At 56.5% G+C, this 24,914-nt stretch overlaps 6 protein-coding genes across 6 annotated transcripts; 3 read left to right on the top strand and 3 right to left on the bottom strand.

Moving 5' to 3' along the window:
• Nucleotides 1–1,181: 1,181 nt before the first annotated feature.
• On the top strand, nucleotides 1,182–2,762 carry B0H18DRAFT_955931 (uncharacterized protein; the record flags this gene model as incomplete). Its single annotated transcript, XM_048042412.1, has 4 exons — nucleotides 1,182–1,756; nucleotides 1,800–2,019; nucleotides 2,131–2,167; nucleotides 2,221–2,762. The coding sequence occupies 4 exons, from the start codon at nucleotides 1,182–1,184 to the stop codon at nucleotides 2,760–2,762; spliced, it is 1,374 nt and encodes a 457-aa protein (XP_047891801.1).
• A 934-nt stretch (nucleotides 2,763–3,696) lies between these two features.
• On the bottom strand, nucleotides 3,697–4,528 carry B0H18DRAFT_878840 (uncharacterized protein; the record flags this gene model as incomplete). The annotated part of the gene is made up of 2 exons (XM_048040655.1): nucleotides 3,697–4,119; nucleotides 4,178–4,528. The coding sequence occupies 2 exons, from the start codon at nucleotides 4,526–4,528 to the stop codon at nucleotides 3,697–3,699; spliced, it is 774 nt and encodes a 257-aa protein (XP_047891800.1).
• A 5,844-nt stretch (nucleotides 4,529–10,372) lies between these two features.
• On the bottom strand, nucleotides 10,373–12,034 carry B0H18DRAFT_1120495 (uncharacterized protein; the record flags this gene model as incomplete). The annotated part of the gene is made up of 7 exons (XM_048034138.1): nucleotides 10,373–10,623; nucleotides 10,685–10,933; nucleotides 10,993–11,283; nucleotides 11,355–11,615; nucleotides 11,673–11,758; nucleotides 11,810–11,874; nucleotides 11,930–12,034. The coding sequence occupies 7 exons, from the start codon at nucleotides 12,032–12,034 to the stop codon at nucleotides 10,373–10,375; spliced, it is 1,308 nt and encodes a 435-aa protein (XP_047891799.1).
• Nucleotides 12,035–13,633: 1,599 nt separating this feature from the next.
• On the top strand, nucleotides 13,634–14,547 carry B0H18DRAFT_1120494 (uncharacterized protein; the record flags this gene model as incomplete). The annotated part of the gene is made up of 4 exons (XM_048034137.1): nucleotides 13,634–13,740; nucleotides 14,109–14,347; nucleotides 14,398–14,459; nucleotides 14,518–14,547. 4 exons carry the CDS (start codon nucleotides 13,634–13,636, stop codon nucleotides 14,545–14,547), a joined length of 438 nt encoding a protein of 145 aa, XP_047891798.1.
• A 4,906-nt stretch (nucleotides 14,548–19,453) lies between these two features.
• On the bottom strand, nucleotides 19,454–19,863 carry B0H18DRAFT_1120493 (uncharacterized protein; the record flags this gene model as incomplete). Its single annotated transcript, XM_048034136.1, has 2 exons — nucleotides 19,454–19,742; nucleotides 19,796–19,863. The coding sequence occupies 2 exons, from the start codon at nucleotides 19,861–19,863 to the stop codon at nucleotides 19,454–19,456; spliced, it is 357 nt and encodes a 118-aa protein (XP_047891797.1).
• Nucleotides 19,864–22,533: 2,670 nt separating this feature from the next.
• Nucleotides 22,534–24,552, top strand: B0H18DRAFT_1120492 (uncharacterized protein; the record flags this gene model as incomplete). Its single annotated transcript, XM_048034135.1, has 7 exons — nucleotides 22,534–22,758; nucleotides 22,817–23,033; nucleotides 23,087–23,104; nucleotides 23,172–23,443; nucleotides 23,500–23,676; nucleotides 23,732–24,376; nucleotides 24,442–24,552. 7 exons carry the CDS (start codon nucleotides 22,534–22,536, stop codon nucleotides 24,550–24,552), a joined length of 1,665 nt encoding a protein of 554 aa, XP_047891796.1.
• Between the last annotated feature and the right edge of the window lie 362 nt (nucleotides 24,553–24,914).

Below are 24,914 nucleotides of genomic sequence, written 5' to 3'. Positions count from 1 at the left end.
AGCCAGGGCTCGGCTTTGCTAGAGGCGCAGGCGTTGGGGAAGGTCCTAGCGGCCACCCACACACCGACTTCATTGCAGCCTCCCCGATCCTCCACCGGAAGACCACATCGGCCTCTCCCCGTCCCCGCACAGCTCTGAGTGGTCGCAACGCCTCTCCGGCTGACCTAGCCCCCCCTTCTAAACGGCCTTAGCGTGCGACCTTGCGTCCCCACTCCCGCCGCATAGCCTCGCGCTCCCGTGCGTCGCGCATCGCCTCCACCGCCTCCGGCCTGTGCGCGACGGAGGGATGCCTGCGAACAATGCAGGTCGATACCGGCCCACAAAGACGGGCCCTGGCACACAAAAGGCCAGACCGCTTTCGGGACTTCGCGGTGAACAAAGGAGGGCGCCATTTGGCAGGCTTGAAGCGGGACACGCCGGCGGTATCGCAGCAGTCGGCATGGGTATGGGTGAGATGTGGTCGCAGCCTGTATCCCTCGGGTGGTGGGCTGCGGCATCGGAAATAACCCGCACCGCCAGGACGATCGAAGGCTCAGTCAACGCAAGAGGATGCCGCTGTGAACCGCGCATGTTGAGGGATGCCCTCGCGGCGCACGATCCGCGGCGCGTCCATGCAACCCACCGGGAAGGCGCTCGTGAATAGGCTGCCCTAATAATGAGACGGCGGCGTACCTCGGCGAAGCGGTGAGCCTAACGTCCTGGATGCTGTCCCCCAATCCTGTTGAACATGAAGGGCAGCGACATCGCAGGCGGGCGTTGCTGGTGCGGACAGTCGCGCGACGGATTCGTAGGACGGCGACGATGGGTACCGGATCTCATGCGGTGTGATCATGATCACACGCGCGCGCGCGGGCGTGCGATCACATGATGCTAGAACGCGTCGACGCGTCGGGCGCGCACGTGCTTGACGCGTCGCGTTGATCAGACTGGCCTCGCGCCGCCGTATAAAGCGCGCCGAGGCATTGCCCCGCCGCCCGCATACTCACCCAGTCGACGCCCGGTCCCTTGCGCGCCATGGTCCCCGCACAAACCAACGGTGAGCGCCCCGTATTTCCATTGCTGGCCCTCGGGGCCCAAGCTGCACGGAACGCGCCTACGCGGAGCCTCGCCTGGCACTGGGGGGTTGCGCCCGCGCAGCTGGGCCTCTTGGGTTGGCTAATGGCACTGCGCCGGGGACGTCCATGGTGCTTACTTGGTTTCCCGCAGGAGGGCCGCTGACCGCAGCGGCCCACTCCGCGTTCCAGTTTGCCCCGCTTCTCATGGCGGCGGTGGCGCGTGAGCTAGCAGATTCAGGTCACGAGGAATACGACCTAGAAGACATCGCTCTGTTGCCTGCTGAACCGCATGCGCCGCCCGAAGGTTCAATGGATCCGGGCCCGGCAGGGGACCCTTACAGAACGGACGTTCAAGGCGGCGATGCCAGCGCAGCCGGGGTGCTCTCCAGCCGGGAGATGCCCCCGCATCGCGTGGAGCTACAACGGCGGAAGGCACAGAGTCGCGAGAAGCGAAGCCGTCGGCGGGCGGAGAGCGCTTCGCCGTATAGCGCGGCGCAACGGCCGCGCCTACCCCTTCTCAAGAAGCACATCATCGCTGCCCACCCTATCGAGACCCCTCTCACTTCTCAAAACCTGCCCCATACTAACGGTGCATACACCGGGGGGCGGGAGGGACGCGCGGCGCGTCACCACTTCCGTTTGGAGGACTTGGTGGGTGCCGGATCGCCCTTCGGATTCGAGCTCGTTCCTTGGGATGGACGGTGCGTATCCATCACTGGGCTTGTACGCGAGGCATTGACCTAGCCCCAGCACGGTTCGGCCCATAACTGACGGCGTCGGGCGCGTAATTGCCGTTCTATGCGGCGCTCCCAATGACCCGGAGTGGCCTGACGTGCATGCAGGTGCAGCTGCTGCGGTTGCTGCGGCCCGTGAGAGGCTGTCACTGACAGCCAAGGACCGTGCGCATCGGCGCGGGGATTTTGCTGCATTGGCAATGGGCATATCCTATGGAGGGGGGCAGAAGGTACGTGGACCACACAACTTTGTGAAGCATCTAGCCTTAGGCCTTCGCCAGCGCCCAGGAAACCTTGTGCATTTGCGTTTGAATGCCGGTGTTCTGGAGGGGCTCCTGCAGCATACACATATCAAGCGAATGGCTGCCTTCGGTTCCAGTAAGTCATCGGGTGAGCTAGTGATTTGCAGCACTAACGGTCCGGCCAATAAGGTGTATTCCGCACATGGGCCCCGCGACTTTACGACTATTATGCGGCACACATGCAGCCCCTGCTGGCACAGGATCCGCGCCTCCGACCCAATTTTGCACACAGCGTCTTTGCGTGCACCACGTTCAATTTTGGACCTAGAACATGCACCCTAGACCACCGTGATTGTGGCAACCTGCCATTTGGTTGGTGCGCCATCTCCGCGCTGGGTGATTTTGACCCTCAAAAGGGCGGTCACCTCGTGCTGTGGGATCTGAAGCTCGTCATAGAGTTTCCGCCAGGGTCGACTGTCATGATACCGTCGGCGACCCTTCGGCACTCAAACACTCAAGTCCAGGAGAATGAGGAGCGGTTTTCCATCACCCAGTACACTGCGGGTGGCATTTTCCGGTGGGTCGATCAAGGCCTCCAGCCCTCAGCAGCATATTACTCAAGCTTGGACAACATTGAGCGGGAGGAGGCCAGGCGGCGTGCAGCTGCACGGTGGATGGAGGGTATGGCTCTTTTCTCAACCCTCGATGAGCTGCAAACACAGGGCGTGTGATCACTGAATGACGGGCCATGACTCATGCAGACTTGAACCCAATGCGCATACATCCATATGATGCGATGGCTTTCAAATCACCAAATCCGCTCATTTGTCTGTGATCGTCTAACCCTGTCTCTTCGCCAACCCAACAAAAATAAACGGGCGAGTGAGTGAGCGAGCGCACAGGTGAATAAACGAGCGGAGAATGTGCGCGAGCGAGTAAGTATGAGGGGTAACACGAGCATCTGCACGCGAATGAGCGACCATGGGCAGCCGGACGCATCTATGGGCGAGCAAGTGACTGACCAAGAAAGGGGCGGATATGCGATATCCCGGACCCCCGAATTACCTCCTCCTCCTCCTCCTCCTGCGTAGTGAGATATCAATGATACACACTAGCAATGGCGTACCTTCAGTTTTCGAGCCCCCTCCCGCTTTTGCGTCTGACGCGCTCTTGGCGGCCCAGTTATCCCGGAATGAAAAACACATGGACTTTGCGTGTTCACGGAAAAATGTACGGGTGAATACGGCAAAAGACGTAACGCAGCGACGACGCGACGCAAACTTAGCGCCCATTTCCAACTTCTCCCTTCTCACAAGACTCAACTCATTTGCGTGGGCTCGAAAACCGATCATACATCTCACATTAAGGGTATACTAGGCTGACACGAAAGTGACCACAGCGAGGCGAATCGGGCGGATGATAGACGGTCGACGGAGCCGTTACGGTACCCGAGCAAGCTACAGTGAGCATTGCATTGGCGACACCTGAGGCATGACGCGGACGCCTTACTCCTGAGTGCGCGCAGTGCTAGGGCCGGCTTGAGGGCTCCCTTGCCCCCCGTTGCTGCGAAGTGCGTGGCTTGGCTCGCCAGGTATGCGCGGAAGTTGTAGTGCCCTATTCACGCTCAGTAAGGCAGCTCAGGCCAGGCACAGTTTGAATAGCCACTCACTGTAACAACACATTGTCGTGGCTGAGGTCATATGCCTCCGTAGTCGCACCAATTTCCTGCTTCTCGAACTCAGACAGCTTGGCATACCACTCCGCCTCGTAAATATTGATTGGAAGGCCTCGTACTGCCGGCGATTTGCCGTCGTTGCGATCACTGGTAACACGTCTGCGCACAGGCGCGCCTCGCGAAGGCGGCTGACCAGGGGGGTTCTTGAGCCGCGCGTACATTTGGTCCATGACGCGCAACCATCGAGCGACTGAGTGTGACCTCCACGGCTGTTGTATAATCACATACTGGTCCGCCGAGTCACCGTCGGGTTCGTCAGAGCTCATCCCACCTGGGCCCAGCTTGCGGAGCATCGTCGCATGCCGCCGTAGCTGATCGTACCAGCCACAAGTCTGCAAACGCCGTTCGTATAGCTGACGACGGGAGAGATTAGAGGGCAGGTACGGAAGCAATCATGACTGCGATACGTACACCAAGCTTCCGTTGGTAACGATTATGACGCTCCTTCTCGGCAAGCAGATCCTGAGGAGAGGGCTCCGAAAGCGATTCCTTGTACTTGTTGATGAGACCGCGCAGATGAGATCGAAAGGCCGCTGCAATTTTAGTGCGTTTTTTGCAGTTAAACTGCCCGTACTGAACAAAACTCTCAGCGAAGACCTTGGCCACAGACTTGTTCCAGTCGGAGCCTGCAGTACCGTTCAGATCCGGCATGAACTGGGAAGCCTCGCATGCCGGACCAGAGGATTTCGACCATCTCCTGATAGCTTCCGCAGATGGGATGAGACGGCGGTGGAACCGCGCGCTGGCATCTTTGCGCTTCATCAGCGTGAGTGCATGCGTACGAACATTGCGCTGCCATACAGGTCAGTACATGATAGCGTGATCGAAATGGGTGCCTATACCGCAAGCTCATTTTCCGTTTCGGGCCGGTGCTTCGTCAATGCCCTCGGTTTTGCGACCTTGTTGACGATTGGCAAATCATCTTCGTCGTCTGCATCCGACCCAGACTGATCGCCTGAAGCGCGCCTACGTCGAGCGTCCTTCGTGAGAGTCTCTCGTATAAGCCGGACATCGTTACGCATTCCATCGAGTGTCGAGTCGAGTCGATTGATGTCGTCTCTGCTTGCGGGCATGTACTGAATAAATCCAAATTCAGTGCGCCCAGTCCGAGAGAGATGATAAGGCCTACCGTATGATCTCCATGAGAACGGAAGGCAAATGCATGACTCCGATCCGTCCTGGAAGATTGATGAGCTCCACCCACCGAGTCGCCAGCGCCTTCAGTGCGGTCGCCTGGCCTGTTCTCCTCTCCTTCACGCCTATTGACATCTGGCGGTGGTTGGGCATCTGGATGATCAGAGGGCAGCGCCCTGTGAAAGGCGTTAGCGGGATCCATCGCACTCGGCGTGGCGCGGTCGTCGACGTCAGAACCGGCGAACAATGGGTCGCCATGTTCATGCTGGACCTCTTGCGATGCATCCCCAGTGTGGCCATTAGTCAGAGTAGGTGTGCGCGGAGCTTTATCATGAGCAATACTACGAGGACGCCGATCTATACTGCGAGCGGGCATATGGGGGCCATCGTCCGCGACGGGCTCCACTGACCTATTACCTCCATTGCGTTGACCCGCAACACTACTCACGAAACCAGGCCCAGGAGGTGCATCGCCCGTTGCTGCCCCATCGGCTTGAATTGAGAAGCGGTTTGCGTCTGACGGCTGTACCTGAGCAGACGTGAGGGCAGGGCGGCCAGAGCTTGCATCGTCCATGACAGCATCTTCATCCGCAGTGAGTCCTACGGGTGCATCAATCTGATCCGCTGCGGGTTGTGTGCGTTTTCTGAAAGCCGTAGTTGGGTACGACTCTATTGCACCCGACGACGTCTGCGCGATGCGGAGCCGTGTGTTGACGTCGGGCAAGGAATGACCAGCCGCATTGAAACCCGGCAGACTTTGAGAATATTGTAGCCAGTCGATGGATGTTGAGCGGTCACCGAGGCTGTTGGCGCCTGAGCGGTAGTGCGCTGAGTCCACAGTGTCTTCAGTTCGCTGCGAAATAAGCCGTGAAGCACTTAAAGGCGAGCGGTCCAAAAGCGAATGGATTGAAGGTAGAGGTTGCCCCAGCGGCCTTGCCGGCGGAGAGATGCTCGAACGCATGGCCCCAGGGCCACGAAGTTGAGTTCTTTCCCGGCGCGTCGAAACGGGGCCTAGCCATCTGTTCGGGACCGACAAAGAGGGACCTGCGCCATTCGCCAAATCTGGGGACGATCCAAAAGCTAGGCCATGGCGAACTTGCGTCCTGCGCGGAGCACCTGAAGAATACATTGGCAATCTCTCGCGATAAGCCTCGGTAGAGGGCGGCGCTGGCAGCGTGACTGAGCCCTCTCGGCGGCTACCCCACGGACGCCAAAGAACCGGCGATAGGTGCGGGCCCATAGCATGCTCAGTGTGCTGAGGAGGTTGCGCTCGCTGTAGGTCTAGTCCGTGTCCAGTCTGCGAAGGTGGCAGCGCGTTCCTTTGGTCCGAGTTCCTTGCGAATGGAATTTGCAGAGGGAGCTGCGCTCGCGACGAGTGCACTCGGTGTTTATACTGCGGAGGAGAGCGTACTCGTGTTGCGCCTGACTCCATCACGCGCGTAGCCTGTGGAAGATGGTGAACTTGCGTTCCATCCGAGTGCGTGCCGTGCCCGGGCTGCTCCGCTTGGTGCCGATCACTCTGTGCATGTGGATGGGACTGCTCTCGCGGTCGGTCTAACGCCGTTCCGCGTTCGACCTGCGCTCGCAATAGCTCTGACTCTACGCGAAGTTCTGCAGGCGGAGGGGGGTCGGAGCTCTGTGCAGTCGTCGTGAGTACCAAATGCGCATTCAAAGAAGGCAGATTGATGGGAGATATAGTATGCCCGGGACGTCCAAGGCGCAGAGGAGGTAGCACGATTTCATCAGCATTCATCGCCCCTCGGCGTATATCGGTGTCACCAAGAGAAGGGGCTGACGAGGGATCGAAGCGGAAGTTGAACCGTGCTAACGAAGGTATCGAACTGCGTTGCTGACGAATAGGAGCAACCGGCGCTTGAGATTTTGTGAACGAAGAAGCCTGCATTTGGTCCTGCTGGTCTTGGTGCTCCGAGAGTCCGTTTGTTCGAAAGTGCTGGCCTGCTGGCGGCGTGGAAACTTGTTCGTCAATCTGAGTAGCAGTTGACATTTCGGCGTGTGTCCGCAATCCGACCTCCAGCGATTCAAACACTGGCCGTGCGGAGCCGTAGGTAGGGGTAGGCATTACGACCTGGTCTTGCGCGACGCTCACTCTAGGCGCCGCCGAGAAAATAGGTGTTACACGGATACCAGATCCCTCTGCAGTGCTGTGTCCAATCTGCGGAGCAGGCGGGGCCGTTTGCGCCTCACCGGTGTCCATACGCGTTGATAGAGTCTGGGGCCCTTCTCGAGCGGGGTACTCTAGTTGTGGTCCTGGCAATGAGCCCTGCCCTCGGCTGAGTGGATCCACGACAGGTGACGTTTGAGGTCTGGAAACACCGACCCCGTCATGCGAGCCCAGTAATGACCGCACAGCGCGGCTGTCGGACCGCCTCTCAACAATAAAGGCCGTGGATGAATGGTGTGTCGATGGTACGTTCTTCGGGCTCTCAAGCAACTGTGTTCTTGGCTCCGCTTCATACGTGTGGAGGGGTGCAACTTCTGACATAGCCCTGTCACGCATAGAGCCGGAGGATGGGCGTGAACGCTGCGCAGGCCAGGCATTATCAGCTGTGAATCAACGCCAGACCAAGGGGAGGCGGCAGCGCGGCTTACCTGCACGACATCATGGTGACCACTACCGGAGCCATCGATCGACATACGGCCATGGCTCGATATTTCCGGTGACGCATGCTCTAGTTCAGTCCTAGCTTTAGTTGATCCTTTGACCTCCGCACGTTCCCCGGGCCCTGTCGTCTCCGCCGGGGGGTACAGAATGTCAGATGATGCCGTCATGATACCGACCATCCTATCAGGTATGACTCACCTGCCCACAAACTCGGACGCCTTCCAATTCTGGGCCTTCGACCAATGGACCATCTGATATGGCTACTTCTTGGACGCGACCTAGCTCCGGAACCGGCTGGTTATGCGGCAGTGGAGGGTTTGACTGAGCATACTCCTGTTTCAGGAGGCTGACATTGTCCATGGCGATGATAGGACGCACTGATGCTCCCGAGCCGCTTGCCAGAGCTAAGTTAAGAGAACTCGAGTGCGACTGATGGTCGTTGGGCACAACTCCGAGCGCTTGCTGACTTCCTGAATCCATACGACGTGCGACGTCTTGAGTCGAGGACTGCGGTCCAGTAGCGTCGACTCTATGGGGAGAGACAACTTCTTGGGCACCGTCTGATTGCGTGGCTTCCGGTGACGGGACCGACTGGATATGAGGCGATATCGGGGTGTTTGACTGAGCATATCGGTGAGTCGGTCGGCTGTACTCATCTGCGATGGTAGACGTACCGGATTGCTTGAGCCACTTGCCAGCTTTAGGTGCTCTGACTGCGACCGATCGCCGTCGACTGCGGCGTCAACGACTCCCTGTAACCCTGGATCTGCATGACGTGCGGTGTCTTGGACCGATGATTCCGGCTCGAGCTCAACGTTCCCTGGTGCTTCGCTCTGTGTTTGCAGCGATGATACCGTCGTATCCAGGCGGGGTGACGTCGCATGCTCGATGCGAACATCAACGGTGCCTCTCGGTGAATACAAATCTTCGACACCCGTCCAAGTTTCCTCATTCGACAGTGGGTCGAACTGTGTATAGTCATCTATACCACTTGCCGGCGCGTTCGGGTCAGGACTGGTGGTCGTGCTGCTGCTCAAAGAAGCGTTGTCATCGCCATCGATCATGCGGTCGTCGACATGTTGGGCTGTTTGGTGACTGGACGAAGGAGTGGCTGGGGAAGAAGGTCCGAGATATGCGACTCCGCGGTGCGCTTCATCCTGGCCTCCTCGAGACTCCGTAGGTGTCATTTCTTCGTGTCTGATCGGACCTTCGTTCCCGGTCGCGACTTCCGGTACCCCGAGCATGTCATGCTGGAATTCTGGATCGGTGACCGGAGTACCCAGCACAGGATGCTGGGTGACGCCAGCTGTTACCGAAGGAGAATTCTGTTGCCGTAATGGTTCATTGACGCCATGGGCTAGAGATAGGGACGGACGGGAGTGTTCAGGAACGAAACAGTTGCGAAGGCTGTGATCTCATTACCTTCATGTGCGCCGCCTATAACGTCCGCTGTAGAGCTGGGGCCAAATACTCCAGATGGTCCCTGTGGCGTACTCTCCGCGACGGTTTGTAGCCATTTCGCTGGCCCTGGATTGCTTGGCAGCGGATCGAATTTAGGATACGGTGAGTGCAGTCTCGGCCTCTTGTTTGGTGTCCAACCGTCACTTTGGGGCGAACTTGGCTCTAAAACCAAGGGCAAATCCGTCAGCATCAGCGCGTCTCGTTCGTCCATTTGGCGTACCTAGCAGCCCCTCAACGATTCTCTCATCGTCGAGGTCCATGCCATTCTCATCAGCCCTGCTGGTACCTCCGCGCCCGCCCCCGTTGCGTCGCGCGCCCACACTCGAACCCAGGCGTGCTTGTTCGATCCCCTGCTGCTCATCATCTGATTCCGCATCTCTTCCTCTCTTGGCGTTCCTGGTTTCATGGCGCAAGACGGGACTCACTGGTGGCGGTATGAGTGCACTGATTAGCAGCGACAAGACGGGACTCACTACGAAGTGTCACATTCACGCCCAAGCCACTACCACCCGTTGAAGCCCCCTGCTCGGTGTTCCGCAATGTATCTGCGACGACTCCGGGATCATGCTCGACTGCGATACACGTCCGTTATATCAAGAGACAGGGACTTCGGTGCGTAACTCACCTGTGCCCACTGTCGACATCGGCAGTCTGTCATCTTCATCGCCATTCATCTGCGCTGACTGTCAGCCTGACAGGAGAGGATCAGGGAAGAGCCCAACTGATTTAAGATGATATACCAACGGCGCACTCCCCTATCCCTACCTACAATAATACAAGGGTGAATGAGTTTGACTCCAGGAAAACAAAGCCGCAAGCGAGAAAGACGTACTAAGTGGCACATCTACCGTGCTTTGGATGGAGGCCATGCGCGTGCGCGATTGTACCACTTACTGGGCCTCCATTGTTGTCCTCGGTCCCATAGGGCATTGGAAGTCGGTCGCCCATCTTGGCTAGCGTACTGGTAATGCGATGCCCTCGACAACCTAGTGCCTTTCTTATCACCTGAAGGTATGTCTGATCTGTCGCAAGGAGCACTGAACATCACACGGTGACGAGGGACATTCAGAGGAGTTGAGTATAGAGACCGTGACGGCATCGTGTCATGATGTCACGGTGCCACCAGCAACGATACCCAATTAGGAAGGAGGAATGGACTTGCGCAGACTTTGTGCAGTTTGGGCTGATGGTGGCGCCGTTCTAGAACACTTAAAAGCGATCTGGAGTATGTAGTGGGAAACGGGAATGCGTTGAGATACAGAGCAAGATGGCATGGATATTGATGTACATAGTACCGGTTTAAGCGATAGGAGTGTACGATTTTCCTCCTGATCGTGCCTTGAAGCCCTTCTTCCGAAGGTAAGCATACCCGTTGAAGGTCTGACGGGTTACCCAGCTCGGTTCTCCACAGTGTTGAATATGAAGACGGCGTTGTTTGAGATTCGGATGGGCGTATCCCTCTGCGACTGGCGCCCATGTCCCGTTATCGCCGAGAATCCACGCTCGAATGGTGCCCTTACACTTGTCTTCATGAAGAAAAAGATCTGTGGGATCAGCGTGCAACGATACAGGAGGTTCTTGAAGAGGTGTAGAGCCGGAGTGCTTGTACCAGACTGTTTGACCATGCCCATGCTGGCCTCTTCGAAATGCTTTCACCCTGCGATAGTTACTCCAATCCACGCATTCGACATCCGACTGACCCGAGGAAGTTGGCAAGTTACCAAGTGTGCTGGAAAACCCTATACCTATGTCGGACCGTAGTTGAACGTCGGACCACGGTTGAGAAGGCGGGTCAACAACGGTCGAGCCAGACACACTAGCGTTCGGTTTGTGGAGCTCTGTACCGATTGAGGATGGATTGTCGCGACTTGTAGCGCGCATCTTGTTCTCGGGTTCGATCACAAACTGGAATGGACGGGTACGAATTTGAACCGTGCGCCTGTAAGAGTCTACGCACCGGCGTCCGTCTTAGTACGTGGTTTCGAATTTTGACCTTGTATGTACGCACCGACGGATTCACTGTTCCCTGACATGCTCGCGAAATGGGCATTGCCCTCTGCAAACGAGCGATGATCGGAGTTGCGAGTGGTATGGGGCATAGAAGGGGGCAATTTCTTGGTAAGGGTGGTGGGGAACGCGTTCGCGGCATCGACAATCGAGCTTGGAGCCATATCCGCACCCCCGCGTATGGCCACCGTGTCCACGGCCTGAGGTAGAGGAGCAAACCGAGCATCGATGCTTCGTTGGTAAGGGATCGCATCCTCCCCTGTTCGATCGAGCTGAGCATGCTGCAGACTAGCTGTATTACCAGCAACGAAAATAACACTGCTGTTAGTCTAACAACCGACGCTGTAGAGGAAATCAGCTCACGAGCTACGCTCGACGGGGTAAGCACGTCGTGATTCTGTGCGCCAAAGCTGATGCCGGAGATAGGCTCCAGTAACAGCTTCTTGCCAGGGTGCAGACCTGGAGTGAGGGACGCACCAGCCCTGCCGAAGTTATCAACAGATGCTCGCGCCTCCTCATCAATCTGTACGCGCCAGCTACTGGAAGCGATTGGTACCAATGGAAATTTCATGGGCTGCACGTTTGCTGTGAGAGGCGCAGCACTACCTGGGTCATCACCAGGCGCTGATGCGGCGTGCTTTAAGGCGTTATGTAGGAATAGCGGGCGAAGAAGTGACACACCAGAAGTAGAGGACGAGGCATGGCGAGTGGGATCAGCTCCCATGTTGCCACTCAGCAAAACCCCTTCAGTACTTGGTATGTAGTTTCTGAGACAACTGTGAGAAGGTCGTCGGCGATGGTTCGATGCAATGACATACTCGGGTGTTACTGTTGTTGCTCGCGACGCCACTGGCGGGAACCTTATCCGGTTGCTATAGGTGGTCTGCGAAGGTGATGACTATGAGCCAGTAAAGCGTCGGCACCACAAGAAATCCTACCTCCCAGCGTTCCGGAAGCTCATTGGAGGACGCCTCGAAGGATAGCCCGTCGGGAGGAGCAACTAGGGTGGTACCCTCTCGTTCGAACAGCCTGACAGACGTCATGATCAGTGGCACTGCGCATTCATGTTGACGGGCGTGCTGCCTTGGATCTTGCTTTTAAGCGGGGATGGAGGCGTAAGGCGATCATGGGCGGATCTCATCTAACAGAGGACAACACATCGGTTGCAACATTTCGGTCGCAATCTCTCGGTCGCAATATCTCAATACAACAGATCTTACCATATGCATACGGCCTGGTGCACTCAAAACAACGCCCGAGACTACGCGCCATAAGGCTGTTGTTTCAAACGGTGACATACGAGTTGCTATGGCAACTTGAGCGTGCTTACGGCAACCAGTTATGTTCAAGAGTACTGACAAATTCAAATACTACATCGCTCCGGCGCTAGGCCCGTGATCAAGTCGACGATCCCAGGAGTACAGAGTACCGACGAATTCAAATACATACGCAGCGAGAACACGGACACGCACAGGATTCTATGTATGATACAGCGCACTAGAGACGGTCCTTGGATTAGCCATGCCTGCGATTAGATACTCAGCCAACGGAGCGATCAGCCCTCCCTGTACCAGTGGGAGAGTGATCAGGCACGAGTGGTCTCCTGTCGCAGAGATCATTTATTAAGTTGTCGACGGACGCCAGACGACCATGCACTCACTTCTTCCAGCCTGGCTTTCTCCGCCACTAAACGCTCTTTCTCGGTAGCAAGAGCAAGCCTGCTCGTCTCCGCAGCGACTCGGCTTTCGCTCAAGATCAACAGCTGCTTGAGAAGTGCAAAATCTACATCGGCGTTGAAGTCGAGCTCCTTCTCAAGCAGTCCGCGTGTTCGCTCAAGCAGTGCGCATTGACGCCGCGAGCTTTCGACCTGCTCGCGTCCGCGGATAACGGCTGTGTCTCTGCCAGTGCCACTGGCATCAGCTGGGAATCGACTACAAAGAGAAATGACGAACCGGCTGACGAGTTCCTTCAGAACTGTATCCGAGTCATCCGGAATCATGCATTCAGATAGAAAGATGCGTGCACAGGTTTGAGGGAAGGCGGGTGCGTTGCACACTGCACATACTGTGTTTTCCGCGTTCTCGCCATGCTGGCCACTCAGGGTTTGGAAACACAAGGCACAGATGAGATGTCCTATAGTTTCATACAGCAACAAACATGCGTTAGCAGGGCTATTGCGGGGCCTTTGATGAGTGATGGAACAACGTACCACAGCCAATGATCATATGCACCTCTGAGAGGTATCCATCTGCGTGTCCAAGTCGAACGTCGCACGATCCACAGACGGCATGCATTTCAGCACATTTACGTGTTTGAGGGGTGAACCCGAGACTTCCGTATGTCGAGAGGTATGACAGTATTCTTCACTGCAAAAAAAGTGTGCCACCGGCGAACAGCGACGTGGCGAGAACAAGGTAGAATGAGACACGAAACGGGCGGAGGTTGACGTCACGTGAACAAGGTTCAACTCGAGGTTCACGTCGCTGAGGTTCAGTTTGCCGAACTTTGTTCAGCGAACACGTCAAGCATACTGTGGCTAAAAGAGCTGGAATCAGGTAAGCGGTAAAGACTACGGATGAGCCAATAACTTATAGCACGACGGGTGGAAGAACTTCAAGTTGTACCCGCGTACAAAGTGCATCATGGCGCCTGTGCGCCCGATTAGGCAACCTTTGCAAGCGGATCGGGAGGAACACATTGGCAGGCGCTCCTCCTCCTCCTTCCAAGACATCTCGCCCTCGGGAATCTCGTGCGTCGGATGCGCGCCCCGTCGAAAAGTCCTACAGCACCTTCCTCCACCCAGACAACACGCAGCTGAGGCAGCTGAGCGACAAGACGTATAGTAGATTAGCTTTAATTGCCATGTGTGTGGTTTGCCCGAAAGCCCACTGAAGTGAATGCTCACTCCCTGACGTCCCCATGGGCAGTAGGTATCATGCGAAACCTGCGTGAAAAGAGGATGTTCTGCCATCTGTCCGGAGGGTGCGTATGCTGTGTCCGTTCGTCCGCCTGTCGTGACGTCTAAACAGGCATGTGCAACAGGCTCGTTGACGCAAGGAGAGCCGGTACGAATGTTCCGCTCCTTTGTCACTGAGGATGACAACCGAAACTATGCAGCCTCGCGCTGGCGGACGCGGAGAAACTGCTCAAGAGGATCGAGCGCCTACGAGAACGCGGTAACAAATTGGAGGATGCGCTCCGGACGCTCCGGGCAGCCGTTTCTGACGAGCCGCATCCCCTGCTACGGGAGGAGTCCGCCATGGACACCTCCCCGTCATCCGGGTCGAGTGGCACATCCCCTTCAGGGCCATTGCTCACTCATGACGACGAGGAGCCTGAGATCCTCGATACACTCGGTACGATTAGTGTTATCACTTCAAGGGCCGTTCCATTACCTTCCCCACAGGGACACTCACCTTGGGCATACGAGGGGAAGCCAGATTCTTCAGCCAAACACCGCGCTCAGAGGTACTGTATCCCGTGCAGTCACTCTGCCTGTTATGGCTGACCTACTTCCGCCCTGCAGTATCTCATCCACATCAGGATTCCTCATTAGGACCCTGCACACTTGAGCTGAACGAGGCGTGTTAGGCACCGACGCGGACCGTCCCCGCCGCCAGCTCCTTTCCCCGCCTCTCGCCCGAGCTTGTCGACGAGGCGCAGATCGAGCTCGACGTGCAATAATGCCACAGCCTCACGATGCGACAGGAAATTCAAGCGATGATGCCCTCGCTCTGGCAGACATGCCATCTCTGCGAGATCTTCATGGAGTCTTGGCAGTACATGTAGGCAGCAATCACATCGCAGGCGGCCCGAGATGAACAGATGGTACCCCATGTCCCAGAGCGGAACTGTTCGACAACATCCTGGGGAGCGCGTACAAAACGTAGCCAGTCGTCCCAGACACTCCGCCGTGAGGTTGGTTGGTTGGTAATCCCGTTTATTGTCATTTGAGGGCGAAGCCCTATGTAGACTCGGACTACATACATGTACTATACTACTTGGGTTTGATGCGAGGGTGTCTAGCTAATCATTGGCTCAGTACACCTCCGGAGAGGCGACTTCGCCGGTTGGGATGGATTATTGTAAGGGGTTATAGCATATGTACAGTAGTTCGATTAGTTCGTGTTGTAGAGTCCATTTACTATGTATAGTGTCCGTGTGCAAATTGTTACAGTGGGGTATCAAGGATGCGCGTGGGATTGGAGATCGTTGTCACTCATCGTCCTCGGTGTTTGGTAAGTCAAGTCCTCCGAAGATGTGGTCGAAACGGCCGGTGGCATGTATATAGCGGGAAAGCGGTCGGATGGTGTCGGCTTGCGAGAGTAAGTGCCTGAGAGATCGTGCTCGGCCGTCGTAGCCATGCGCGTTGTGGAGCATATTCCGGGCACTCGAGGAAGAAGTGTCGGACGGTCTTTCGGTGGGCTCGGCATGCGGGACAGCGCGCTGTGTCGGATCGGCGGATGCGATGGAGGTGGTAGTTGAGCGGTGCGTGTCCGGTTCGGAGCTGAATGAGGAGGCTGGCGTGTCGACGAGGGAGGGGTGCGACGAGCTTACCGAACTTCTTCAACGGCATTTCAGGGTCTATGCGTGCAAGGGCTCCGAAACGGGGCGACTCCTTCCACCGTTGGACGGCTGCGGCTTTGATCTGTTCAAGGCGGTGCCTACGAAAGAGGTATGCGTGCCGCCAGACGCGTGCCACACAGCAGAGTGGCTCAGTCTTCGGCAACGTGTATTAGACCAAAGCCATGATATTAGAACATCCATACACTACAAGCCGCTTAACCTTCAACGGAATCAACTCTAACGGAGATCACGGAATAAAATTTCGACGGAGGTCACAAAACGAGTAGCGCAATGGGTATCTCTCCATCCACTGCCTTTCAAAAGCGTCGAACCCTTGACTGGCCTTGAGGGAGGAGGCCAGCAACAAGATCGGTCCACATTCAAGACCCCGTGCATCTCCGCGCCGACGAATGTCACAGCCGTCTACGGCGTGCTTGTCATGCCTATAAACATGATGAGTATGTGATGGCTAACGCGCGATGATTGGTATGAAACGCACTCCTGCCTTACATGCTCCACTGCTTCGTCCTTCGTCGGAGTTTCCAGTCGCCCGTACAGGCAGCACAGGCATTCCCAGCCACGGCTCAGCTGCTCGTGCGCTCGCCGAACCTTGTGATCGCTCGACATTTCAACGTCCCTTGCATGTGCGGACAGATGAAGGGGCGCTTGCATCAAGATGTCCTGCACCTGTGACGCATGTACTGAGGCTACATGTGCAGCCTGCGATGACGAAGTTAGGCATGAAGTGCATTGGCAGCTTTAATGCTACGTACCGCTGCACGCCAATCCATGACAAAGGCTCTCCGCGTCTCGAGACTGCAGGGCCCGCAGATAAGCCGCTCCACAGAACGGTCGAGGTCGTCGGCCGTCGCATGGTCGGGGTCTCTATTACACAACCGTATAATGATCTCCGCAGCGTCGCCTTGATCATCTAAAAGTGCAGCAGACCAAGGCAGACGACCATGGTAATGGACAAGCCGGGCGTCGTCGTAAACGTCCCCTTCGATGTGTGGTATGTTGCCGGTCGAGAAGGGGCGATTGTTTGCTGTTCTAGCCCAGCCGGCAACCGTTCCGTAGAGGCAGGGATGCGAGAGTACCTCGCGCGACTGGAAAACTTTTTGACAAGGTCGGCAGCGAAACAACGTCCGGGCGAGGTCAAGGACATCGGGTACTGCTAGGCGGTTTGAACGTCGGGCTGTTGACGGCGGGCATAGTTGCGGCGAAGGCCTCGTTAGCGTTCGCAATGAACCTTCAGCCTCATTGAGCCATTGCGCAACAAGGCCAGGCAGCTTGTCAGCAAATACGGATATGGGCACGGACGCATCTGCGTGCAAAGATACGATAGTGCCGACCTCAAGGCACCCGGCAAGATCCAGAGGTAGGGGAACGACGACAGCAGAGTGATTCTTCAGAAGGAAGGTCTCCGTAGCGGCGTCCAGCGCCCGCAGCCGCTTGACGCAGGTTTCTCGTTTCGACCAACGGGTGCGATCCTCGCTCCTCTGTGCCATCCAATTGCGCATACGCGGTTCCTCGCGTTTCCATTCTACATATCTCAGCATTATACGAATGTGCAGTGAATCACACCAACATACCGGACGCCGTGAGAGGTCGCGCAATGCAAACAAATGGGTGCTTCCGTAATTGATGCATGGATGAACCAAGATGCAATAATTCAGCACCATATCCGAGTCGTCCCAGATGCTGTGCAACACTGTCAATAATGCGTGAGTTTTTGGGCAAACTTCATGCAGAGGCGCTACGTACTCATTGACCCTTCCCTCCAAAATGTTTCTGCACCAACGCGCATGCCAAAACCTGCAGCGGCCGGAGTGCTATGGAGCAGCGATGTGAGAATAATTCATGTGAGAGGCGTGGATACACCCACCTCGTTGATAGTGGCGACCCTCCGTGTCCACTTCGCCACCACCCGCTGCTCCTCCAGACTACCTACGGGAGCCCCACGCAGCTCCCCGAGTAAGCAGTACACATCATATCGCAAGTACAGATGAGATCCTATGTGAATGTAAGACGACGCCCCGAGACAGTTGCTTGTGTACACTACCTTGTAACCGCGGTAAAACAGTACCAACCCAAGTCGCGTTCAACCGCAATCTTAGCTCCCGCTCCTCAGGAACATTGAATCTGAGGAGCATAGTCCTAGCATACTCAAGTCAGCTCACAGATGCTGCAGTTCTTTCTCATAAGACTCACCGCGTTGACTGACAATCTTTGCAGTATCTCCGCCGAAGCTCCCACAGCGTCCTGCTCGGTTCCAGGTTCGGTTCCCCGCAACCCTCGCAATCAGCGTCGAAACAAAGAGACGCAAAATTAATCTCGTTCAAGTAGGGTGGACGGGGAGGGAGAGCAGGTACCCTCGCCCGAGCGTTCTCCCAAATCTGTGAGGCTCGGGCAGCGAGAAGAAAAGACCTCATGAAGGTCTCGGATCGGGACACAGCCAGTAAATCAGTCGGGCCTAGGGCGCCGAGAACCTATGTTTGATGTCGGAGGACTGCATAGCAGACGTTGATGGGGTATGACGCACCATTTCGAGAATCTCCACCGGGATCTTGTCCCTCAATATGTTCGGCTTAACAACCATTGGTAACGGTGAAGGTTTCTTGGAGCGTTTGTGGCACTTCATAATTGCGACGATCGGCGAGGGATGAGGAAGGGATCGACGAACCGAACGCGTAGCCCTCGGCCTTTGAAGTGTTGAGACAAAGGGTCATTCCACGCGAGTGCCGTCACGGCGAAGGTGGCAATGGTATCAAAAGCAGCAGAATGGAGGCTCGGTCAGTTCAACGTAGCACAAGTGGGTGTTGCATTCTTACAGTGTTCGCCCATTGTTCAACGAGCTTGGACGGTCCCGACATGTCTGCACGCGCTCGCTGGCCTTGTGCTTGTAATGCGCCGTGCCCGTGTCTTCCGTATCCAAGTGAGAATGTCTGAGGGCGGATCTGCGCCTACTAATCAGGAAGCCAGTGACTGGACGGAATCCCCTTCTCCTCTTTCCCCTACGGTACGAACTTGCCGCAAACCGGCGCCAAACCGGTCCGGCGCGATCTCCCGTGTAGACGGCTTGCAAAACGACACCTAGTTACTGCGCAATGCACTTGGCTTGACGTATTAATATTTAATGCCGCGAGCCATAGTGAAAACTGACTCGCACCAAGGCTACATAAGTGACACTGTATCAATACTGTCATGTATATCGCGCGCGGTGGCCTACACGGAGGCGAGTTTTGATTGACATAACTACACATGGCCAGGATGGCAAAGCAGACAGCGAGACGGATACGTGACGGCGCAGGAATCGCTGAAATGGTTGCGCATGCACTGGAAGATGAGGCACGAACCCCGGATGGTATGCGCGATAGTGGAAGGCTCCGTCAAGACGATGTCGGAAGTGTGAGTAACACGGCAGCGATACTGATGTTAGCACCGGACAGGGCAGGGGCGTCATTAGCACCATCACCAGCCATGGCAACCAAGTGAACGAGACCCTGGGGACACTTGACGATCATTTTACTCGTGCTCGGGGAAGACACCGGCCGGGGAAGCCTTCGGCGTCGAGAATCGTCCCGTCGAGCGACGCGTGTCTACCACAAGCCTCGGGATTGTCCTTGAGTACCTTGACTGGGTGCATGTGGTCGCCAAGACGGAGACGACGGCAGGTCTCCTTCGCTATGGCGAGCTGGTCTTCGGTGAGCACTTGATCTTGACGCGGAGGGCGATGGCGTCGTCGAGCGGTCGGCTTGTTGTCCGTACGAGGAGACCGATGGCCTCGAAACCTTTACTTACCCTCATCCTCAAAGTCATCGCGCGCAACCTCCTCGTAAGCGATGGCGGGCGCACGTAGGCCTTGCGGTGCGAATTCCTCGGGGTCGGGTTCCTGCTCATCGCTCTTTCGCTCGTGCAGAGCTCGGCTTGAGGTAGCCGATTGACACCTCGCCGTAAGTGAATCTCTGCGTGGGGTCGGAGGGCTTCGACTTGATGTCGAGCAACTTGGTACCAGAACACGTGCGAGCACAGCCGACAACGCGAAAGTTGATGGCGTCCTGGCTCTCGGAGCGCGAAGGGTAGGCAGCGAGGAGGGTGTCATCCTCAGCGTAGAAGGGACCGTAAATGTGGATCGTGTCGCCACCGTCGGTCCATAGTGAGCCTGTTGGTCGTGCGTTTACTAGTCTTGTCGGAGCTCAGGATGGTAACGGCGGCAAGCTGTTCAGTGGCTGTGATACGAGTGACGATAGCCGAAGCCGGGGGTGAATGGGTGGTAGCGGGAAATCTTGCAGTTGGACAGCGGCATCCTGCCCAAGTCTCTCGCGTCCCGGATCATCGATGCCAATCTGGTTCATCCTCCCGCGTACTACTCACCTTCTCCTTCATCAGCCCCTCTCGCCATTCCCTACGCGCCCCCTCGAGGTACAGTGCGTCCGTCCGTCTGTTCATCTCTCGCAACGTCATCCCGCTCGTCTCGTCCTTCACGCTCCGCTCCCCAGATTTCCTCCTGGCTCCGCTGGACCTCCCTTGGGCGGATCACATGTTTCTGCCGCTCGACGCCGCAGGGTGAACTTGGAAAGCATCGTCGGGTACATCGCGGAGCGACCGATGAGTGCGAACGGTCGTGGGCATAAACAGTCGAGTGAGTCATTGCATCGCTAAGCAAGGAGCTCTGCAGCGCGAAACGAAGTCAGACAAGTCGTAAGTATGCCTGCCCTGAGTGAGATCTGTCACATGACTCACCTCGCCACGTCGCACACTGTTGACTCAGTTGAGCGAGAAGCGCACGCCGCACTTCAATCGACTCGACGTTCACTTCGTGACCCAGCAGGGTCAAGCGACATCTGTTTTGTCCCGTGCTGGCGAAGCAACAGACAGTGATTGCAACTAGCGCAACATGAGCATAAAGTATCGCCCCCGCTCGCAGGGATGCAGTCCAACGAAGGGTAAAGTAGCTGTTTGACTCACGCAGTCCCATTCCTCCTCAAGGCGGATCGACTGTCGGCCGCTGACAAAAGCCGGCTGGCTGGAGACGGTAGACTCCCTGAAGTCCGGCACCTTGGCGTAACATAGGCCGCAAAAAGGCCTACAGGGAATGCAGTAGCAAAGGGCCCCTCAGCGGAGAAATGCACTCGCATCAATGGCCTGGGCAAGAAAACTTGAGAGGGCAAAGTGGTGAGCAAATTGTGGGGCATGACGAGGTCAACGGAGAATTGCATACGACGTGGAAGACGGGGCGAAGGAGTTGGTGGTGTGGTTGGCGGTGTGGTTGGCGTTGTATAGGCCGAGCGGCAGGGCCCACCACGCGCTAGAAATGCTGCGAGACGGATGGGGGATGACTAGGACTGTACATCTCGCGGGGTCGGCGGGGAGGATAAGTGGTCAGCGCGTGTTTTCGATTCGGGCCGTGGCGCGCACCATTGGGTGAAGTCCGAACCAGCCGCGCCCTCGCAACCTCACGCAGCGTGGTCACGACGCAGCGCAATCCAGCTTCAAAAAGTCGGACAGTGAGCGTTGGGCGTGATTGGAACCTAGGTCGATGGTTGGCATCGGCTGTATACGACGCGTGCGGTGAGCACCCTGAACGCGCTTGGGATATGACAACTCACTCACGAATACTGTGGCACCTCTAACACATCATGGTCTGTCGGTTGCCACGGACGCCGCTCAGGACGAGTTTGTGGTCGTGCAGTGATGAGTGTTCGCGCGGTACCGATTTCGACCAAATACTTACTCAATTACTGCGTCATGGGGAGGCCTTGCAATACTCCGGACCTATCGAGTACTTACGCGGCGTCGTGGTCATGGCAGCAGGCAAGAGCGCAGGCTGTCGGGTTATGGATATTCACCGCAAGATCCCGTCGAGTCTCCGGGACAACATGTAGGGACGGGGGTCGTCGATAGGCGGACGGTGGTCACGAGGCGGGCGCCGGCCTATTCCCGATGGTCAGCGTGCGTCTGCGTCCGATTCACAATGTGCGTGCTCACTCGTAAGTCGGCTCGCGCGGGGGTTGGTAGCCAGACGTGCTTGGCGGAAGGCGGGGCAACTGAGCCAGTGCGGGTTCGTCGTGGCGACATAGTGGTTAGCCAGGACCTGCGTACATGTCCGTAGATTGTCAGAAAATCAAGGCGTCAGTATCCATTAGTTGTTGAAAAAGCACATACGACGACTAACCTATCATGCGCCGCCGAGAGCAATATTCACCAAATACATAGTCAGGACACCAAGAACGATGCACTTCAAGTGCACCAGAAGCGTTTGGCTTTGCTTCTTTGCTGCCCTCCTTAGGCAGTAGCCCACGAGGGTCCGGAAGCTCTTCGCGCTTTGTCCGCAGCTCCACTTGGTATATTTAATTGTCTACCGCTTCGTCGACACAACAAACAACCAATGTAAGCAGCATCGAGACTCTTGAGCTCAAGCCGTCGTGAAGGGATATCACAGGGCACATACCTCGCAAGTTATAATCTCGACATCACTCAGTAGCGCTACCCGCGGCCGCCGCCATGATGGCACGTACAAAGTGCGGCCAAGAATACGAGGAAGAGGCCCGGGGATAAAGAGGTACTGGCGCTATATGATGATTGTCGCACTCAGACTGATCACCGGGGAGCGGAATAAGGCGGAGGAGGAGGGGGAGGAGGATCCATTTGGGCATTCCAGCTATGTACCACCTACGCAAAGAGGGGATTCCATTGATCATGATCCACCACCGTGACGTTCGAGCGCCGTATGCGTAGAGATACTGATCAGGTACGTCGGCGACTCGGAACCGGTGATGCACTGATCAGAGACCCGTCCGATATAGTAGCGAGGTACCGATCAGTGATCTCCGATATAATGGCACAGCGGTGAGAGTGAACGCTTAAAATGACCGCGAGACTTGAGCGCTCTTGAGACTTGACGGACTCGGACTTGACTCGCGCTCAGTCAATACCTCACCGTCTCTTAGTTACTGTTCGCTGTCACTGCAACATCATGGTTGGATCTTTCGACTACGTCGCATTCCGCAGCGCTGTCACTAGCACGAGTGAGAACTTCAATCAAGTGGCAGGTCGTGTCACAGGCCGTATGTTCACCGACTCGCCACCAAGGAAGTGGACTGCGGGCGTCGCCCGGCGACTCTCCGCTCTCATCGAGGCTATCCTAGATGGTCCGTGGACATTGCAGGCAGTCGAGGAGATCCTGTGCACCCACATCCTGGTAAGCACTCACCTTCTTATCGCGCTGTCGTACATGGTGCGACTGCACATCCCCGCAGACTCGGAACTGGGTCGTGTCACTGAGCAAGGCTGAAACCTCGCTGATACCTGAAGCACTCTTCACGGTCCTCAAATGGTACTCAAGTACCCTGCTAGCTGGTGGGTCAGGGGAAGAACCCCTCCAAGACACGATACGAAGTCGTGAGGGCCGCATGCCCGTGCTCGTACACGAAGCGACGAACGCGTTGCCACCCGACCTCTTGCAGTGCTGGCTCCGTAAGTCACCTATTCACATCCTCACTCTTCTCTGTACTCACCGTGTCGCGCAGTCAATGACAGACTGGCGGGTGCGTGCCCACAACTCACAAATAGAGTTTCAGCCTCTCACATTATCGTTCCCGACGTGTGGCACAGCCGTACCGACGACTGAGCTCCCGCAGATCGTGGCGCAGATCGACGACGGTGACATCGTGATGCATAACGCTTCCCCTGGAGAAGCCCAGCAGGATGCGCCTCGCTCATCGGCAAAATCTAATGACCACGATGCGGAGAAAGAGACAAAGACGGCGAAGGCAATAGAGGAGGAGGGAGAAAGCGACGTCATGGATGACGACGTGGATGAGTTAGATGAAAGCGATGTCGAGGAGCCAAAACGGGCGAAGATGCGGCGAGAGGTGAGAATTGAGGTAAGCATACCACGCATCTACACTTGTGTGTTGCCGTTCACACAATTCTACGTTAGTTCCGCGGTGATTACAAGTGTGATCGCTGCAAGCGCATTGATACGCGGGCCAAGAAGCTGGCAGCGAAGGACGGAAACGACCCCAACGTGGTCGCGCCGTCCATGTGCACGGTCTCCGGGCGGCGTCAGCAGTGCGACTTCTGCGCAGATGGCCGGAGATCCAACTGCTCTGTGAAGGTGAAGGTGGTCATCTTTCGCCACCGCTGACGTTGTGCTCACTCTCGAGCACCAGGCATACATCATCAACAACCTGGTCACCGTTGGTAAGGACCTTGTTGGCACGTACACACACGACCACACTCTCAAGGCCGGAGTGGTTGGTGTTGAGCCTGATGGTGGGAAGACTACTAGCTCTATGACCCGCGTGCCGTCTGGTCCGTCCCGCAAGAAACGCGTGGCCAACCTCGCAAAGCGCAAGAATGCGGTGGTAGCGGCGAAGAAAGTCGCAGACATTCACATCCGTGCACGCCAGCCCCGCATGCGTGCCCTGCCGCGTACTCCTACCGTCGCCTCAAAGGCTGAATCATGCTCACATTCGGACGATGATGTCTCACTCGATGATGTCGAGACTGACGGCCTGAAGCAGGGGCGACCTCGTCTCTGCAGCCCTACTTGGGAGGAGGCCCAGGTGCAAACCCTGGCTGGCGATGCTCGCAAACTCAGAACCGAGGTCGATGAACTTCGCGGCACATTGGCCGGGCTAGGTGTGATCCGCAATGAGATTGCAGCCGATCTTGCCAAATATCGCAGCGACATGGAAGAATTGCGCGCCAGTGCTGGGACGCACCACCTGGTCGCTATAGAATCAGGATTATCAGCGCTTGTCGACAGCGTCAAGAGGCAGTTGGCCGGTGTCGATGATCATGTTGAGTACGACGTGAGTCCAGGTATACTTGTGTATGTTCCACACTGGTGATTGATGTCGACTATTCTACTCACTAGATGCCCCGCCAAGCTGCTGGTATGCCTGACAGAGATGGTAGCGGCAGCGCCACAGTCCACAATGTCGGCGTCGGACAGTCCAGCCAACATCTGAAGGCTCACTTTGCATAGCGTCTCCGCTTTCGGCAGCTCGCCAACTGAAACAGTGTCGCCGACTGGCAAATCTCGACAGGATATCACTTAAACAAGGCGAGGATCAGAGTCGGAGACGGAAAGAGATATTATTTGTATATCCTACTGTATACACGGAATATCAGGCCTGTCTACTATGCTGAACCAACTACAATCAACTGTAGGTCAACTGAGATGTACGAGGTTGTCTACTTATCTCTGTGTCATTGTAATGTACTAGCCGTATGCGGCGGGCATGCTGTAACAAGGCAGTGTTCTATGCGACGGAGACGAAGGCGTCGCGCGTCCGCCATGCGACTCGCTGGCGTCCCGCGGTACGTTGGTGGCCGGACACTGCTTGA

This window comes from Fomitopsis serialis (assembly GCF_022376445.1).
Source record: "Fomitopsis serialis strain Sig1Antser10 chromosome Unknown B0H18scaffold_48, whole genome shotgun sequence".
In the NCBI taxonomy this organism is placed as follows: domain Eukaryota; kingdom Fungi; phylum Basidiomycota; class Agaricomycetes; order Polyporales; family Fomitopsidaceae; genus Fomitopsis; species Fomitopsis serialis.
This window is presented reverse-complemented; position numbering and strand designations above follow the sequence as displayed.